Source organism: Epinephelus moara, chromosome 22 (assembly GCF_006386435.1).
Source record: "Epinephelus moara isolate mb chromosome 22, YSFRI_EMoa_1.0, whole genome shotgun sequence".
Lineage (NCBI taxonomy): Eukaryota > Metazoa > Chordata > Actinopteri > Perciformes > Serranidae > Epinephelus > Epinephelus moara.
Window position 1 is genome coordinate 40,269,957 of NC_065527.1, and position 20,235 is coordinate 40,290,191.

General features: G+C 41.7%; 1 protein-coding gene across 5 annotated transcripts in view; it reads left to right on the forward strand.

The window, feature by feature from the left end:
* hivep1 (HIVEP zinc finger 1) overlaps positions 1-18,688 on the forward strand; it is a 70,711-nt gene extending 52,023 nt beyond the window's left edge. For all 5 annotated transcript variants that reach the window (XM_050034111.1, XM_050034109.1, XM_050034112.1 and 2 more), the window contains 7 exons: positions 3,012-3,065; positions 7,914-13,729; positions 13,826-13,959; positions 14,083-14,258; positions 15,149-15,250; positions 15,962-16,488; positions 16,759-18,688. In XM_050034111.1, the coding sequence (XP_049890068.1) occupies positions 3,012-3,065; positions 7,914-13,729; positions 13,826-13,959; positions 14,083-14,258; positions 15,149-15,250; positions 15,962-16,488; positions 16,759-17,883 (7,934 nt within the window). In that variant the 3' untranslated portion in view covers positions 17,884-18,688. The remainder of the gene's footprint in view (positions 1-3,011; positions 3,066-7,913; positions 13,730-13,825; positions 13,960-14,082; positions 14,259-15,148; positions 15,251-15,961; positions 16,489-16,758) is intronic.
* Positions 18,689-20,235: the final 1,547 nt, after the last annotated feature.

The following is a 20,235-nucleotide window of genomic DNA, read 5'->3' on the forward strand; positions in this document are numbered from 1 at the left end:
CTGGTTTTCATCACCAGCAACATGCAAAACATTTGTGTACATTCCTCTTATTGTTTCCCACGTGGTCAAAGGGCAATTACACGAATTTCATATGGCATCTCGAAGCGTCCGCAGTAAAATATGCAGCGTAACATCACCCAGACCACTTCAGCAACCCCAACAGCCATAATAAGGGAAATATGAACGACCCTATAATCATTTCCTGCTGTCTTAATAACTCGGGCACTGTGCGTGGAATATTTTTTATCCTTTTTTTTTTTTTTAGGCTGCCTTGTCCCTTTCCACTGATTTGGGTGTTTCCTGTTCTTTTCCATGCTCCAGAGCTTCGCTCCATGGGTGTCATTCAGCGTGAGGGGTCCTCTTTGTGGCTTGTTATGTAAGAAATGCAATCCGATCCATAATAGCTTACACTCTGGTCTCCTACCATACACAACCACTAATAAGATTTTTGTTGGGCAGTAATCACTTGCGCCTCGGTTTGCCAGTGCGGTCTAATACGAGACATATGTATCAAGCTGTGCAAACAATGAAGCATATGCTCGCAAAAAAATACCTCCAAATCTTCTAACCACTTAAATAAGCATTTATTATCTCAAATTGGTTTTTGCAATAACAGACATTTACTTGAGGAAGCTGTGAGGTCGAGTCGTGGTAACCCGTGAGGGAAGCTTCGGGATCCTCTCTCTGTCACTGCCAGGAAAACCCAACCTACCTGATTCTTTTTATAGGAGGGCGTTCACATGATCATTTATATGCAGAAAGACACACATACCTTACCGTCAAAGACATAAACAAACACCCTCTCTCTCCTCATGAGCCTCAGTTGCTGTGTTTCTGCTGGCAGGGTGCCTTTGTTTTGCTCCACGGCAGCGCAGGGAGGGGTGGGGACGCATTATGTAATCCGTGGCGTGTGCCTGGGATGCAGAGAGAGAGAGATGGAGAAGGGTGTGACTGTAGTAACACACACACACACACACACAAACACACACACATATGATGACATAATCTACTGACCTCTTCTGTGGCCCACTCATGTCCACCCCCTCCTCTGAGTATTCCCGGCACCGCGCTGTGATTTTTGGGAACCACAGATGAACATCCTCTTTCACCCTCCATTAACGTTTGTGCAATCTAGGACAAAATTGTTACCATTGGTCCTCGAGGACTCGTCGTGTACTGTAATGTCATATGCAGGGCACAGAAGCCACAGAGGGTTTATTTTTCCATCTAGTTTCCATGGTCATGGGAGGCGGAAACATGCCGGGCTTCTCCAGTAATCGCCCATTTTCCTCTGCGGTCAGTGTGAGTGTGTTGCACACACAGTTGCACTTAAACATGTAGAAGGCACATTGTTTTTATTTTTACTGATTTACACAAAAAAGCAGATTGGTTTAAACTACAGCCCTGATTCTAAAATAGTTGGGACGCTGTGTAAAATGTAAAATAAAGTAAGAATGCAAAGACTTTCAAATCAATTTCGACCTCTGTTCAATGGAAAACAGTTGAGAGGCAAGATATTTAATGTTTAAACTGAAAAACTTTATTATTTTTTTCTAAATATACACTCATTCTTAATTTGATCTCTGCAACCTTTTCCTGTAACAACACTGAGTAAGTGGGAAAGTTTTGAAAGCAAAATTTCTTTCTCAAGACTCACCAGTGGGCCCCCCAAAATCTCCAAGATTTAACGACTGTGTGGAGGAAGGAACACTGTGAGGGATTAGTTTCTTCATACAGGAAGTGTCCTGAGGCTGGCATTGCAAACAAGGGCCTCTCCAAATATTAAATAAATTTCAGTTAGCAGGCTTTTTTTCTCCCTGTGTCATTATACTTTATTGCACACAATGTTTATGGGTAGAAATGTTACCTTTTCATTATCAGTGTTTTACTGAGGTAATACCAATATCTTGTCTAAATTTCATGTGAATAGCTGCATTGAAAAAAAAAAGTTTTTATTTATGTTTTACACAGCATCCCAACTTCTGTGGAATCAGGGTTGTAATTTTTCATGTTGTTAAATGCTTTTGCACATAAGAAACTGATTACTGCAGTTTACAGTAAACAAAATTGTCTTGTGGTGAGCAGAATATGTTTCACAGAACAAAAAGTGAAAAGAAAAATAGGACAAAATACAAAAAAGCTGCTGGATTTCCTCAAACAAAAAGTGATTAAAAAAGGTGTTAAACTAGAGTTTGCAATGTAAATATTTCTTATATCGAGGGAATTGTATTATTCACAAACAGTTTTTTAAACCAAAGAGATACTGTGCCCTCAAACCACCGCTTCACGTGCGTCCCCCCAGTATTGAAACAAAGCCCACGCCACTGATGACAGCACTAAGAGATACATGCGTTAAACTAATGAGCCTTGGACGTGCATGTATGTACACACACTCCCACAGCCTGTGGTAGTGACCCTGCAGGAGCCTCTCCTCCACTGCGTACAACCCATTCACGCCACGCTGAGCCAGCGTATGTAATTAATATTGATTACAGTAACACACGGTAAACACTGCGCCACCTCCCACACATCCATATGGTTTATACAGAAACAGGTTCTTCACCTGATGCATTGTGGGTGAGGACTGTGACGTATAGAGGAAGGTCCCCGAGGGGTGTAAATGCTGTTTAAATATGCAGATTGATCAGTGGGTGACTGCTCACTCTGTGATAATGAGAGTGAACTCACCGCGCTGACTTGTTTGCAAACTTAACCTGTGTATCATACATACTCTCACTGGTATTTCTGTAAGTGGGTGTGCTTGCCTGGTTGTGTTATTGTGTGCACACAAGCCCCCCCCGACTCATAATTACAGTAGTTTCCATAATGGAATAGTGCACTCTCTCTGAGCTATGGAAGAATATCTGTTTTTCATTTGAAAGACCTTCATCGTGCTGCAGCCGTGTGGGAAGCATCCCCAGTATCATTAGTTACATTCTGCACTGCCTGCGCTGTGCAGCGAGACTCTGTGTGCATCTGTGCTGAAAAAGCTTTCTGTTCTTGTCTTACAGATAAAATTGAGGAGGCGCAGAAAGAACTTAAAGACCCCAAAGGCTCACAGAAAGGTAAGAGATGTTTTATCAAGACCCTGAATGAAAAGTTAATACTTTTTTTTTTTTAAGAAGAAATAGGTGAAATGTTTTCTCTTTTATTTAAATGGAAGTTTGTTTGAGTAGGGTTTCGTTCTTGTTCAACACCTGGTAGTTTAAAATGAACAGTTTAACCTAGAATAGGTTTCTCACTAAATGCCCAAAATAAATGTAATTTACAAATGTTAATGATTTTATCCCTGCAGTATTGGTTTATCGGAATTTTGATCATTTATTTTTTTAAATTGAACTTCATTATTGATTTTTATGTCCTTTATTTACCAGTGAGTGAAGTTAAAGAATAATATTTACTATAAATACTTTTTGTAATAAAAAAGTTTTATTTAGCTTCTACATACCTGAGTAAATATTTTAACAGTAGCAGGGTTTTAGGTTTGTGGTGGTACAAACTTTGTTTTAAATATCTTAATGTGCTCTTTTGTTTTAGCAGTGACCCGTCATAATTCTAAATTTTAATTCACATTCTGCAGAAAGTTAAATGATTACACTGCAGTTAAATTATTTTCATCACAGAAATAAATCTTTATCCAGAAAATTGGAAAAATCGTAACATTTCAAGCCTTAATCATTTGAGAAAATCACTTTCTTGTAAATTAAAGTTGATGTATACACACACAGTGATCTTTGAAGAACCTAGTATTGCAGTAACACTACAGCAGCGCCATTGTGACACACATGAGGAACATTTTTCTGTTGTTAAGTGAGTTGTTATGTAACTGCATTCAAGAGAAGAATAGAAAAGTCAGTTTGTTTGAGCTGAGGCAGCTTCGTGGTTTCTGTCAAAGCTGATCTTAAGTCATGGCTGCAGCATTGTCCTTTTAAAAAAACAAACATCCAGCTTATTTGCAGGACATGCAAGCTTTGATTGAATTATCCACTGTAATTGAGGCTGGGTGGAGACGCTAAATAGAAAGAGAACAAATAAGAATATCTCAATCCCCCTCTCAAAGTACAGGAGGTACTAATGTCCATGTCAGAGGTTAATCCCTCTGACAACTGCCTTTTAAAGGAAGTTAATTCTGTCAGAAGCTCTTTCACACTTTATCATTAAGGCATGACCTTATTTTACAATAATTAAAACCACAACCTTCATGTAGTGATATAATAGTTAGAGAAGGGAGGCAAATAATATCAAGCAGAATTTGCTGATTGGATGATTTTTATTTTTATCCGATGATCGCCTAAACAACTGTTTTTAACAATAAAAGTTGCAGCTGAAGAAAGACAGTGATAAATGTTTGTTTGTGAAGTGCCTTTTTTTATGATGGAAAAGTTGTGGTGAATCATGGAATCTATTTTGCAGACTAGTAGGAAGAGCTAATCCTTTTCCCATGTCCTTCAGCAGCAGTTGATACAAATCTGTTCCTCTGTCAGGCCAGTCATTAAAAAATCACAGGGTTTGCTTTGAGAGCGTGTTACATTGGGTTGTGTGCCGCTTTAAAATGGTTGCATGTTTGCGTGGAGAATGGATTAACTTATGTAAAGACAAGGCGTTCCTCAATCTAATTATACTAGAGACCTTGAAGGAACCCTGACCTCATCTTGGGAAATACCTACACAAGCCAGGAAACTGTGACAGGACACTGCTAACCTTATGCAACATGTCCTTAAACACACACACATGAATCACTGTGGCAGGGCCAACTAGACAAATTATGGGACACCATGGTATGGGTGCGCCCTTTTCAAAACAGCACTGCTTTATTGTTGGAATGCAGTTTCAAAAGCACTTACATTCCCCGATCAGCCGAGCCTCCGTACATCGACAATCTTATGTAATGAAGCGTGGGCCTTTGTGGTGTTAATCACACAGCAAATAAATAAAAGGGTGACGTGTCTAAATTATAAAATATGCCCCCATCTAATTTCAACACAAAAGTTATTGAAAAAGAAAAAAAAAAAACTATAAAAATAAAAAGTAAAGGTGTTCAGCTTCAGTAAAAGCTTTTCAGAAATTCAATGTGGAAGATTATGCTCTTTATCTTTTGAACACTTAAACAGCTGTCAAGTACAAGATTTTGTCTTATATAACATTTATGGATGTTATATATCAATTATGTAATTGCACTGCAGTATAATTATTCGGTATGTTCATCAGCATTAAATTGCAGGTTTCAAGAACGACTGAATGGCTCTATAAGGAAACAATTCAAACAAGAATAATAGCTTTGATTCAGTCTGAAAGTTCAGCAGTGTAAATTTGTCACCATACACAGCTGATAGAGCACAGAATCATTCAACTTGAATATGCTTAAAGCTTTAGTTGGTAACTTTTATAACAATAAAGTTTTTTTTAATCATATTTACTGAAACTGTCACCATTATCCACACAGTAGGAGCCCACATGACACATATTTGTTTTCAATATAAAAGAAACATAAAATGATGTGAAATACAAGAGGACTTTTCTTCTCCATTGACTCTGAGCTTTAGTGCCACACTTCAAAGTGATAATTTATTAGGTTAAATTTTAATGTTTTGTAATGTAAATGTCTTGCCTTTTATTTAGCTGTTAGCTAACGCCAGCCTTGGCTGCTGTGCACTGCACACCAGTGGTGCCGGGTGGGAACTAAGTTAGATGGTGGCGCTGATTATTGGCAGTTACCACCGATTCGGCATCCCGGAGGTGGGACAATGTTGCTGCGGAAAGATTGTGACCACCCTCTGGTCTCACCCCATAAAGCTCCGCTGAGTAAGCAACTTAATTTTGATCCACAAACCCCCTGTAGCATTGTTAACTATGTTAGCACCACAAGCAGTTCTGGCACTGCTAACAGAGGTAACAGTGATGCTAAAGGGGGTTTGTGGCTCAAAATTTAGCCACTTACCCAGCAGGGCGACCTGGGGGGAGATTGGAGGGCGGGCACAATGTTCCTGCAGTAATGTTGTCCCACCACACTACTGTTACTGGTGGTAGTTGCGAATGATCAGTGCCACCATCTAACTTAGCTCCCACCCAGCACCACTGGTGTGCAGTGCAGAGCTGCCAAGGCTAAGTTAGCCAATCAGTGTAGACCAGCGGGCAGGGAGTGGAAACTATGTTTCTGCATGTTAACATGGCTAGGCAGTTGTCTGTCTCCCACCAGTTCCAGATGGTGCGCGGTGCAGTAAACTGAAGGGTAGCAAAATTAACCCAAAGACCATCATGCATAACCAGTCAAAAATATTCTATTTAACTGTTCAATGGTCAATTATTGAAATCCCTTGAGATGTATAATCTGTAAAAAAAAAAATTCATATTCCTCTGCCTCTAATGGCAGAACTGTTTATATTGGCCGACTGCATATGGCTGAAAACAACAATCTGAGCCAAGGAGTCTCAAACACAGCTGTCATCATGTCAATCACTGCTCATGAACTGTAGTCAAACTGTCAAACTAGGCAGCGCTGATCAAATATGAATTAAGATTGCGTTACTGCATTGCGTATCTCTTGCCTCAAATGGTTTTAGTGTGCAGTTTAGCTGTAAAATGAGAAAGTTGATCCAGCCAGAGGGCAGTGCTTCGTTTCAGCTCGACTGATTCCGACATGGTGGCCACAAACTTTCACATTTCACAGCTAAACAGTACACTAAAAAATGTATCTGAAAACAGTTATGGTGAGAAATAGGCAGTGCAGTAACAGAATCTTGGTTATTTGAACAGTGCTGCCGAGTTTGACAGTTTAACTGAAGTTCACGGGAAGTGATTGAGATGATTGACAGCTGAGTTAGGGTCTCCTTGGCTCTGATTGGTTGTTTTCCCTGTGCTGCGGTAGACTGTAGCAAATACGAAGAGGAGGAGAGACATGATTTCTTTTCACAGATTATTGTCTCATGTTGTACTGTTTGAATATAGTGACAGTTTCAGGAAATATGGCAAAAAATATATATTTTGATAAAAGTATCCAACTAAAGCTTTAAACATATTTAACTTTTCACAATAGCAATTAATAAAGGTTGTCTAATTCAATGATACTACACAGGGTCCAAAATTAACACTAGCCAAATGCTAGTAAAATAAGCAAGTGGCCAGTAACCTTGCTGCACTCACCAGCCAAAAAAACAATGGTAATCTACTGAGTGGCTGATAAAGTTTGAACATTCACTAGCCATTTGGCCAGTGAGTCAAAAAGTTCATTTTGGACACTGGTACTACATATATAAAAATAATTCAAAATACTGTAGTTATTGAAACAGTACTTGTTTGCTTTTTTGGCTTAAGAAAGTAATATTATCTCTGCAGAGAAATGTTGTAAAGCAACTGTGACTAATGAGAAGAATTGTAATTAGATTTTATAATTGATCAGTTGGTGTTTATCAATGTGTGTTGAATGTTGAAGATAAAATAACTTGTTCATTTATTATTGGGGAGAAAAATATTTCTTCCACGTGCTTAACTGTAAATGCAAACTAGGAATGAAAATTTGATTAAATATAACTGATATTAAAATGTCTGTTATGTTTAAAAAAAAACAAAAAAAAAAACACAAGACCAAGTGCCATAGCTTTGGTTTTTGAAGGGCTCCCCTGTCTCCACAATTTTACTAATTTGGAAAAAGGCAGTATGACTAAATGTCTAAAAGTTTTGACCTCTAAATTAAATACGATATGCTGGAAATTATCTGCAGTCTATTTTTTTATTTAAATGCTATTAGTTTCATAAGCCAATAACGACACTTTAACAATGCAGCACAGGAAAGAGACTTCATTTTCTCAGAGGGGACTTTAGAGCTCACTCTGCCCATATGGTATGTGAGTGCTAGGAAAAGTTTGGAGAAAGATGGTGTTGTATTAACTGTGCTTTTCTGTCTCTTTCTCCCATAGGGATATCTGAAAGCAGTCGGAGAAATGCAGATAACATAAAAGGCCTGAAGAGGAAAAAGGTTGTTGCAGAGAATCGGCTAGAGAAAATTCCCAAATCTCCGGTGAAGAAGCCTCTGCAGTTAAAAACATCTGAAACTGCACTCCACGGAGTATCGGCCACGAAAACTACACCCTCTTCCTGCTGCTCCTCCGTCAACAGTCCTTCCCACAATCCTTCAGCATCACCCACTGGGAAAATAGACCCACAGTATGCTCAACCAGTTACAGCATCCCCTCACAAGGGGTCACCTTCCACCGACGCTGAAAGGCTGAAGCAGGAAGAAACATCTTCTAGACCGCCATCCATTGAGCCCACTGATGGTGAGGAGGGCTCGTTGAGTAAAGCGTCACAGCCCAAAGACAGCAAGAGCCGAGACCCCAGCTTTGAGGGAGACCCTTACCACAGCAGTGCTCCGCTTGATGTTTTACTCAAGGCCATGGAGCCTGACTTTAGTACACTGGCTGAGAGGAAAAACTCCTTGCAGGTCACAGCCATTGGAAAACCAGCCTCCACCCTTAATGCTCAATCTAGTGGTGAATTAACAACAATGCCAGCTGTCAATGTTGGTCTCCAGAACCAACCTTCCCATATGCAGACTTATTATATTGACAAGCAAGGAAACTTTATAGGCATTGCAGCACCTCTACAGGGAAATGTGCAGACATCTCCACAGGGCACAGCCATGCAGTCCTCTCCGCTCGCTACACCGCATTTTATGCCTGTTGCTTCAAATCCAGAAAAGCCCAGCTTGCACATGAGCTTTAACACTGGACCATCCACTATAACCCATGCACCTGTTCCCTCAGGCTCCAACGCTTTGCCACAAAGCCAACCACCAGTCGTGCACACATGCCAGTCCCTCTCAGCAAGTGTTCCCAGCACCATTCAGGTCCCAGTTACACCTGGCAGCAACCAAGTTCAGATGACCACTGTAATGAACTTTGGTGCTGATCAGGTTTCAAAGGACCAAAAGCCTAAGAAGCCCGGAAAGTACGTCTGTGAATACTGCAACCGGGCGTGTGCAAAACCCAGCGTACTGCTCAAACACATCAGGTCTCACACAGGAGAAAGGCCGTACCCCTGTGTTACTTGTGGCTTCTCTTTCAAAACCAAGAGCAACTTGTACAAGCACAAGAAGTCACACGCTCATGCTATAAAACTGGGTCTCATTGCACGCTCTGAATCTGGAGGTGGATCGCTCTCTCAAGAATCTGACAAAGCCGCAGGAACGCATTCAGAGGCGGAGGAGAGCGGTGACAGTGACGAGGATGGTAGCACTGCAGACTTGGACCCAGACTCATCACAGAGCAGTGTGGCAGCTTTGTCTGAAAATAGTTTACAGTGTGCAGGTACAACCCAAGCAAGTCAAGTGGAAGTGGACTCATCAGGTGTGTTTGAGTCCGTTAAACCAGCCCCAGGTCAGAGGGCGCATGAGCCCAAAGTGACAGCTGCACTTCCAAAAGTCGTTGTATACCCGGTTAATGTCTCCCCTCTGAGGGCAGATAGTCCAAGAGTCACATGTGCAGCACCTGAGCAAGCGGCTGCACAACGGCAACGAGAGTTTCAGACTGCCAGCATGAGATCAAGCCTCACACTCCTCTCATCTCTGAAAGAGGTGGATGGCACAAATCCCTCACTAGATACTGTGAGTGAGGATGAAGACCAGCAGTGCAAGTCTCCACTGTTAAGCGGACATGCTCAGCTTCAGAGGCAACAAGCAACAGACTTTTCTCAACAGCAGCAGGTCAAGTGTCTACTAAGCCCCCGCAGTTTGGGAAGTACAGATTCTGGCTACTTCTCACGTTCTGAAAGTGCCGACCAGGCAATGAGTCCACCCAGCCCATTCGTTAAGATAACTCCACCAGTGGACATTGACGTCGCTAAGAACACCCTTCCCACCCTTCCCACTGTCCCTCCTGTGGTTGCCACAGTAATGCATGTAGCAGCTGAGCAGAAGCCACGAACCACAGACGGACAGATGCGTCCACCATTAGAAGCCAAGGCACTCTCTCTGGAAGAGCGGATTTCAAAGTTGATATCTGATAATGAGGCAGTAGTTGACAACAAGCAGCTGGACAGTGTGAAGCCAAGGAGGACATCTCTCTCAAGGAGAGGTAGCATAGACTCCCCAAAGTCATACATATTTAAAGACTCTTTTCAGTTTGATCTTAAACCAATGGGAAGAAGGTCAAGTTCCAGCTCAGACATCCCCAAGTCCCCGTTCACTCCTACAGATAAATCAAAGCCAGTATTTCTTCTCTCTGTACCTTCTCAATATCCGCCAATGGATTGTTTGCCAATAACAAGAAGTAACTCTATGCCTACTACACCAGGACACTCTGCTCTTCCTCTTAATGTTCCCCCTCTCCCCCACCCTCTGCGAATCTGCCAGTCATTTGATGACAAAATTAGTTCGTTTAATGATGATGTCTTTTCATCCGCCCCATCGACCCCAAATCCAGCGATACATTCTCGAATGTTGGTCAGACAAGCAGCGGTGGAGGATTTTACCACAAGTGAGGGGCATGGCCTCCCTACTGTTCGTTCCATGGATGAGGGCTATCATGGTCAGAGCAGTTCCACAGAGCTGATGCAAAGGAGTAGATCTTTTGAGCACAGCCAGGACAGAAACAGAAAGCCTCAGCAGAACAAAGGCACAATGTATGAGTGTGAAACGTGTCGCAATCGGTACAGAAAGTTAGAAAATTTTGAAACTCACAAGAAGTTTTATTGCTCTGAGCTTCATGGTCCAAAAAACAAGCCAAACACAGTTAAAGAAACTGATCAAGATGTGTTTCACGTTAACATAATGCAGCCCATAGCACCCAGATCAACTAGTGGCTCAGGAATACTTGATCAACAGACATCAATTAGGAAGAGAAGGAAAATGAAAAGTGTTGGAGATGAGGATGATCAGTCTCCTACTGACACCATTCCACCTTGTTCGGTTAGTTTTGAGCTACCAACAGCTCTGGCAAGTCGGACATTCACTCAGCATGCTGTAATAGTAGACATACAGCCCAAAAACAACCAGACAAAGCTACCTCAGATTCAGCTCGTAGCAAGAGGTATTAATACTTCAGACTCCAGATTGTCACCAATACGAGAGACCCAGATCAGCACCTCCAGTAAAGGAGACTTGCAACGGCAAGGCAGTGGTACTTCAGTCATCAGACACACCAACTCTCTCAGTAGACCCAATTCATTTGAGACCGACTCTATCGACAGGGCCTCTCCTGTGGATATTTTAGAGAAGGATTCCCTCAACAAGCTCAAAACAGATGCAATAGCAAATGTCTCGGCTGACAGCTACCATGAAAAAATGTCCAAACCCAAGAGTGCTGACTATGGAAAACAAAGGAAGGAACAATGCACTGATGGATCAGTAGCAGCAGTTGGTGAAAACACCACTCCCGTCCATCAGTCTCGTCTGGTTCGTCAAAATAACATCCAAGTTCCTGAGATTTTGGTCACGGAAGAGCCTGACAGAGAACATGAAACACAGACTACTGAGCCAGCAGATAAGCCTGCAGATCAGTTCAGCTGGCCTCAGAGAAGTGAGAGTTTGTCCAAGTTACCAGCAGAGAAACTTCCGCCAAAAAAGAAAAGAATTCGTCTTGCTCAAATGGACCATTCCTCGGGTGAATCCAGTTTTGAGTCCAGCCTCTCGCGAAGCCTCAGCAGGGACAGTAGTCTTTCTCGATGTTCCAGCATCTCAGCCTCATTTGACAGAGACGAGCCATCCAGGTCCGAGAGTCCCTCTAGGGGGGAGTGTGTCAGCAAAATTCCAGAGCCTCAAGGTTTGCCAACAGCCTTCAACACCCTCGGTGTGCCTGGAATGATGAGGCGTGCCGCATCTGAACAGATCACATGTACTCAACCCTCCGTGGAGATTTCATGTGACTACCGTAGCAAGTCCTTTGACTGTGGCAATGTATCTCCCAGCAGATCTCTGTCACCTGCTGGCCAGCCAAAAATTGGACAAATCTCCCAAGTCGCCCAGGTGCCACTTATTGAAAGGAGACGGGGGCCATTAGTTCGCCAAATGTCTTTAAAGATAGGGCCCGAGAGTCAGCAGCCTGTTCGGAAAGCTGTCATACCACTAGATAAACCTCCCATTACAAATGTAAGCTCTTTAACTCAGAATAGATCCCAGCAGATTCATATTGCCAATAGACGCACCATGGCTCAGCCTTTTATCCTGCATACTGGAGAAGCACCCTTGCAAAAGAATGAGCAAATGGTGCAAAGCATTAATTTGGGTAGCCCAGCTCAGCAGCCTCAAGTTCATGGCCTTCCACACCCTTGGCATCAAACATCAAGGGTTCAAATATGCCAAAAGATACAACAACCGCTGAGCCAGATCTTAGTTTGCCGCGAGAATGTCCAAAACAAACAAGCCGACTCTGAAGAAAAGAAATGTTTTGTGCCCAAATACCAACTGCAGTGTCCCGCTCTGAGAGCAAGCCAAACATTTTCATTCTCCAGCACACAGGGGACTCAGATAGCCTTGCCAGTTTTAACAATACCTATTGCCAATCCAATATTGAGTGTTTCAAAATCGTCAGATGTACTCCAAAATGTATATGTTGGTCAACCCAGTCAACAGGCCTCTGAGATCAAGACACAGACTGTTGTTTTGTCAGGTGAACAGCAAAGGGACCCTTTTGATCAGGCCCAAGCAGGTACTACACCACTGCCACAGATCCTCATAACTCATGAGCAGATGCACCCTGCCCCCTCTGTGTCCAATAAAAATAGCCACTCATCCACTCACAGTGTAGAGAGTGATGCTCATGCTGTACCAACTGCAAAGAAGGATAGGCCTCCAACTCAAACAGTGAGCACTCATAACAATACTGGAGAACGAGCACCTTCTCTTGGGTCATTACATTGCACACAGAAACTGGCATCAGTAACTCTTTGCCCACAGCAGGAACCCACTGCCTCAAGTAAACGGATGCTGTCACCTGCCAACAGCTTGGACATCTACATGGAAAAGCACCAGAAACGAGCAAAGGATGAGCATGGTGTGGCCTGTCTAACTGATGGCAGGTCAGTCAATTATCTTAATTCCAAGATGTCAGAGGTCACCCGACAGCGGAAGCTAACACTTGTTAGGCAGGTTTGCACAACTGAGCCGGTAGACAGTCCCATTGAAACTGAGGCCCCACCTCTGCCACAGGTCAAAACAGATGGTGTGAAGGACTCACAGGCTACTGATGATGTTAAGCCTATGTCACCTGACAGTACTGGGCTGAATAAAGACACAAGCACTGTTATACACGAGGAGGCCGGCCCTGCACTGAATACTACACCTGGCAGCCAGAGCACATCCATGCCAGCTCATAACATTTTGAAGCCCCAAGAGAAAGCTGAGGAACAGAGATGGACTCCTGCCAAATCTCCACTTAGACCTTCCAGTTTCCATGGTGGTCAGGTAAAACTGACCACATCTGTGTCTGTGGTTAACACCAAAGACAGTCATCGCCTGTCTTTCCCCAGCCTGAAGACTACCACCACCTTCACATGGTGTTTCTTGATGAAGAGGAAATCTCTTCATGTTCCACAGACTGACCTGAAGACTTCTGCATATGCTGTTTGGACAGTAAGCCCCAACAACCATAACCCACTCGGGTTGCCCACCAAGGTGGTCATGTCTCTGTTCGACTCCAAGCAGAGCTCCAAGAAAATACACTACACCTCAGCCATAAGAACCAGCGGGAAATCTGACATCTTGTCTTACTCAGGCAAGCTGAAAGACGTCATGCCCAGGGTAAGAAATGCAAAGGTTTTTTTTTGTTTTTTAATATATTGCTGCCTTTTTTTCTTAACCCAGATCAATAAATACATCAATCACTTCTCTCTGCAGGTGCCAATAACCCAGAAGTCTGCATCAGTTGAAACCAGAAGTAAAGTGCTACCAGAAACTCAGGCCAGCAATGAGTCAGACAAGGATATGGCATCTAAAACAGAACCAAGACGGGTCAAAATATTCGATGGCGGGTACGATTTGTAAACGATTAATTCATTTTACATTACATTACAAATATAAATCTTATTTGCTTGGTTTTATGTGTTTGTCTTCCAATTTCCTGTGTTTTTGATGGTGCTATTTTGACCCCACAGATACAAATCTAATGAAGAGTATGTTTATGTACGTGGGCGTGGACGCGGTAAATACATCTGTGAGGAATGTGGGATCCGCTGCAAGAAGCCAAGCATGCTACGCAAACACATCCGCACCCACTCTGATGTCCGGCCATACCACTGTGTCCACTGCAACTTCTCCTTCAAGACAAAAGGTTAGAGCTTGGTAGTTTATCAGTGTTCAATGCTACAAATCAAAAGCCACTGCACCTGTGCTTCTGTACATATACCATGATGTGATAGAGATGCTTTATCTTTATCTTTATGTGTTACATTGAATTCATGAGGAAAACTTTTTCTTACATGCCTCCACAATGAACAAAGAATCCCAAAAAGGCGAATATTCTTGATGAATTTAAGTCATAGTGGTCCATGTTAATTGGATAAATGAGTTGTATTATTCTGCACTAGTTGTGTGAGTGTTTGTAAATGGATGTTTTGCTTTTGTTAAACTCCCTTTTACTCTAATTCATCAATAATTTTCTCCGTTTTTGGATTCACTCTGGAAGCATTCGGGAAAAACTGTTTTCCCTAATTCGATGGGGTGAGTATTTGATAAACAAATGATCAATTTGTGGGTGAAAAATTGCTCTAGTGAACTGCACTATTTGTGGTGGTGGATTCATGTACACCATGACAATTATGGTACCACAATTTTAAATAAAATTATATTTGCAGACACTCATCTTACATCTGAACACACAATTTGTTTTCACCCAAATTTACATTTGAAACAATATATTTTAATAGCCTTGAACTGCCACAGTTCATCTTCATCCTTTTATAAAATTAAAGATGTTCTTTCACCATCTCTTAAACCAAGACAGTATGATTCACCCTTCTTCATCGAACTTGCCTACCCACGCCACACTGCAGAACAGTACTCGGTGTCAGAGCAACCCACGTTCATTTAAAAATGTCTTTATCAGTTACTCACCCTTTACATACAGCTTGCCCAAAGACCGCATTCTCTTACGTAAACTCCTTCTGTGCTATTGTTCGAGCTCTACCCACCCGCAAGACCTCACTGCCTCTCTTCTTGCAGGAAATCTGACCAAGCACATGAAATCCAAGGCCCACAGTAAGAAATGCATGGAGATGGGGGTTCCTGAGGGTCTCATTGAGGATCAGGATGCAGAGGACTCAGGTACAGTGCTTCACTGCACAGGCTTAGCCTAGAGGGAAAAACAGAAGGATTGCTGTGGGCTCAAAACCTTATCAAACAAAATGAACTATTCTCTGTAAATTAAGGGTTTAATTTACAGTTAGAAAGTGACTTAATACAGACAGGTCCTGTTTGCTTTGGTTTCAAACAACAGGATTGCCCTTCTGTAAATAGTTTTTTCTGTTCATGGCATGAGATATAAAACACAGATTGTCCCTGCTTGTGCTCTGTTGCTATGTCGATCAATAGCTTTGCCATGGTCTAATTAGAAATTCTAAATGCAGCTTCTTCCTCTGTTAACTCAAAGCGCATGTGGGCGGCATGCACAGCGTTTAGAAAGAGGAAATTGCTGCATCTAATTTTAGAAAAAAAGAGAGAGAGGAGCTGCCTGAAAGCATTCTATGGTCCCAGTCTCTTAAGAGCATATTTGTTTTTCCTCCTCTGCCTGCGATGGAGCTCAGGGGCGTATGGTGGTCTAGGGCATATAGCACTGCAGCACAAAACATCACTGAATGGTATTTATAGTGGTGGATTGTCTCTCTGTATGGAAGGAACTCGGGATCTTTAATGAATGAAAGTGGTTCAGTGCTACCAAAAAGTTTATATATTTTCATACCAGCTCTGATGACTCATATGTTCTGCAGAACACCAACTTACTTACTTAACACTTCTTACTTATTCTCTCGTCTACAGGAGACCGGAGTCAGGTGAGCAGCGCTGATCGCCAAGATTCAGATGGTGATGACTCCGATGGCCCTGACGATGAGGAGAATGATGACAATGAGGAGGAAGAGGAGGACAGCCAGGCAGAGTCTGGCCTGTCCACCAACCCCTCTGTCTCTGCCAGCCCGCAGCATAACCCTTCCAAAGAGGCTGAAGTCCCCCCTAGCGCCCTCCTAGCCCAGATGTCAATCAGCTCAGTCTCCCTTCCTCTCTCCCAGCCTCCGGCTCCCCACACATCAGACTCAGAATCTGTCCCCATGATGAGCCCCGTATCCCTGAGCAAGCAGATATCCATCTCTGGGTCCTGCTGCAGCTCAGTGCCCCTCCCTTACTCTCCTCCGCCTGTTGCCACAACATCAGACTTCTACACCTCAGACACAGAGTCAGTGCATATGATGAGCCCAGTGTCGCCATGCAGGCAGATGTCCATCGACTACCCTGACTTTGATGTGCCCCCTAGTCCCCCAGTGCCAAGCAAGGGCTCCAAGCTAGGCCAGGTGAGACCCATGTATTCTCATTGTGTCTCTCTCCACCCCTCCCTGCCCTCCTCCTTTCTTTCCTATCCATACCCTTACTTTGAATCCTGCATGCGAGGCACTTCCACAAAGCTCCTGTGAATGCACTTAAAAAGGTGAATAGTCTTATTGATTCTGATTAGGCTTGGTTAATTAATCCAAAAACCATTTTACATTAGCCCTGTTTAAACCCTCAAGGACTGTGCCACAATGAAGACAAAGAATAAGATTGATTTTTGTCTCTTTTCACAGGACATCTCATCGACGCCTCCTGCTGTGGCAACAAGTGAATCAGGCATACCAGTGGACCGGAGCACTCAGACTTCCTCTTACGCCTCTCAAGGTCTCATGCACTTTCCCCCACAGGGTCTATCCCAAACACCAGGAACAGAGACGCAGACACACCTGTTCAGTCACCTGCCCCTGCACTCCCAGCAGCCTTCTCGCTCCTCTTACAGCATGGTCCCAGTTGGGGGGATCCAGCTGGTGCCCGCTGGCCTGGCAGCTTACTCCACCTTTGTACCAATCCAAGCTGGCCCCGTGCAGCTCACTATCCCAGCAGTGAGCGTCATTCACAGGAACACGAGCCCGTTACCAGCTCCCAACACTCCCCCCCATCCGGAGGGGTTGCAAACCCAGCCACTTGTGGTCCAAGAACCAATCAGTAGTGTTGTTCCCTGCTTCCCCTTAGGGCAGGTCACTGGCCTGCAGGCTCAAACATTACAGCCAGTAGGTCTGGACACACTTAACCTCATGGGGCTGACCAACACAGGCCTGGCATCCACCCAGCTGCTGCCCCAGCAAGGGCTCACACTCAATGCCACCCTCGGGCTGCAGGTTCTTGCTGCCAACCCCACCTCCCAAAGCAGCACTGGCCCCCAGACACATGTCCCAGGTCTGCAGATAGTTAACATTGCCCTGCCTGCCATCATTCCTTCTCTCAGCCCCATCTCCAATCTAAGTCCTCTCCCTGGGTTCTCAGAGAGGCAGGGCAGCCCTGAAGTTCTGGGAGCACAGTCATCTCAAAGTGAACATGGGCTCAGTTCTTTGCGGAGCTGCATGATGCCTGCTTCACCGCCCGCCCCTTTTAAGGTCAGCAGCTGTCCAGAAGTGACCTCAGGCAGCAGGGCTAGCCCCGGAGGTAGCAGCAGAGCAGAGCTCACACAGACTGAGAGGCAAGAAAGGGATAAATCTCCACAGCAGCATCAATCACCAGCTCCTGAGAACCGAGCAGAAAGTGCTAAGGAGTCACCAGTTGAGGGCGCTGGTGATTCAGCACCTCCACGACCTCCGCCAGTGACCAGCTGGCAGAAGGTACTTGATGACTATAATGAGGTATCCAGTGATGATGAAGACAGACTGGTCATTGCCACCTAAAAATACCCAAGTGGAAAGCTCTTCTTGTTCTCTTTTTGTAATTCTTGTCACTTTGTAAGACTGAAAACACTTTTCAGGGGTTTGTTTCGTTGCAAATCACCTTTCAAAGCACAGATGCTGACATTCATATTGTATGTGCAATCATATGATAATTATAATAATGACCAATCATTTTATTTTTACTTTTTGTCAGCTCCAGACAGTTTCTTTTTTTTTTTGTACATGTTGTATAGACAATTGTGCCTTTATGGAGTTTCTTGTTTAGGAACCTGTACATAATTCCTCATAAATTCAGTAGTTGCTTGTGTTTATTTCAAAAAATAGAAGTAAAGCGAGGCAGAAAAATGGAGGATATCAATTTTATTTTGGAGGATTTGTCATTCGTAAATTTATGGAAATATAAATGTTGTACTGGTATATGTACATTTCTATGGATTATGGGGCAATGTTTCTGTGTACAGATGTTGTGTTCAACTATTTATTATAATCCATCTAGTGCCCATTATGATTCATAAGTCCATAGTTATGTGCATTATGGTAGCTTTACATTGCTGTATCAATATTCTTAACTGTATCAGTAAAAATTTGTTTACAAACATTAAATTGGTGTCATTGTATTTTTATACAGTTTAACACTGGAACTGTATCATCATAACATACTTTAAAGGTACGCTGAACATCTATTAGAGGATAGGTATTCATCCACACTATAGTAATAAAAAAGGAGTATGAATTCTTACGATCAGTGAATTAAATTGGTAAATACAACTATTGTAAGGGCAGTGAGAAGTGCAGTGAGTGTGTCACATTTAATATTGGATGCCACATTTTTCATATCAAAACATTATAATCTGACCTGCAAAAATTACTGGACAGACAATTGATTAGCACAGTTTTGATATTTGATTAATTATTTTTACAAATCTTTTTAAGCAAATAAAAATGTCACAGTATAGTTTGTCATAAAAAAAACATACACAGCATAACGTCAAAAAATGTCATAAAAATATCTTTGTCATAAAAATATATGTCATAAAGTGTCACTAATAGTATAGTATGCCGTAATAAATGTCATAAACACTGACATGAGTATAACATGCCATAAAAATAAAAATAAAATAAATATATAAAAATAATCAAAAAATGTCTTACTGTAGTAAAACAAAAAGTCCTGAAAATGGCATCGTATAATATGTGAGAAAAATTTTCATGAAAATGTGTGGCATGAATAAGTGTTGTAAAAAATAAATAAAGTCAGAGTGTGTCATAAACATTTCAGTGGAAAAGCATGAGAAAAGTCATAGTATTTTATGCCATAAAAATGTCACGGTATAGTATGGTCATAATATAGTACACAATGAAAAAAAAGTCCTAGTTTAGCATGTCATAAAAAAAATCATAAATATGTCATCAAGTGTGCAAAAAATATATATAAAATAAAAAGAAAAAAAAACATGGTATAGTAAGACCAGAAAATGTAAAGTATGTAATAAAGATTTCACAGTTAATTGTGTCATTAAAGTTTCATAAAGAAAGTCATAGGATAGAATGCCATAAAAAAATCATAAAGATGTCAGTCAAGTATGCCATAAAAATGTAATGGAAAATCATAGTCTAGTATGCCAAAAAAATACATAAATAAATTAATTACAGTAGAGTATGTCATTAAAAAAGTCATAAAAATGACAAAGTATAATATGCTAGGAAAAAAGTATATCATAAAAAAGTCATTGTACCATATGTCATAAAAAATCATAAAAATCTCATAGTATAGTAACAAAAAAAAACCCTAATTGTAAAGTTTGTCCAAAAAGTCATAGTATATTTATACTGTAAAAAATGTCATGGTAGTATGTCAAAGAAATTCATAAAAAAAAAAAGTCATGGTATAGAATATCACTAAAAGATCCATGACAAGTCATAGTATAGTATGCAAAAAAAAATAAAAAAAATGTTTAAATGTCATAAAATAATCCATAAAAAAAATCATAGTAAAGTACGGGGAAAAAATAAAAAATAAAATCATAGAACAGTGTGTCCAAAAATTAATGATATAATGTCATAAAAAAGTCATACTGTCAAAAGAAATCCTTAAAATGTCATAGTATGTTATATCATGAAAAATATAAAAGGTCACAGTATAGTATGTTATAAAATGTTATTAAAATTGTCATAACAGGAGCTACTGTACAGCAAAGATCATTGTAAATCCCCAGGAGACAGCTTTGAGATCCTCTCACCATTATGAGCATACCAATTAAATTAAAAATCACCACTGACATGAGTGGTAACTGATTAATAGCCTAAATCAATGTTATTTTACATCTACATTAAGAGTCATGGTGTCAGAGT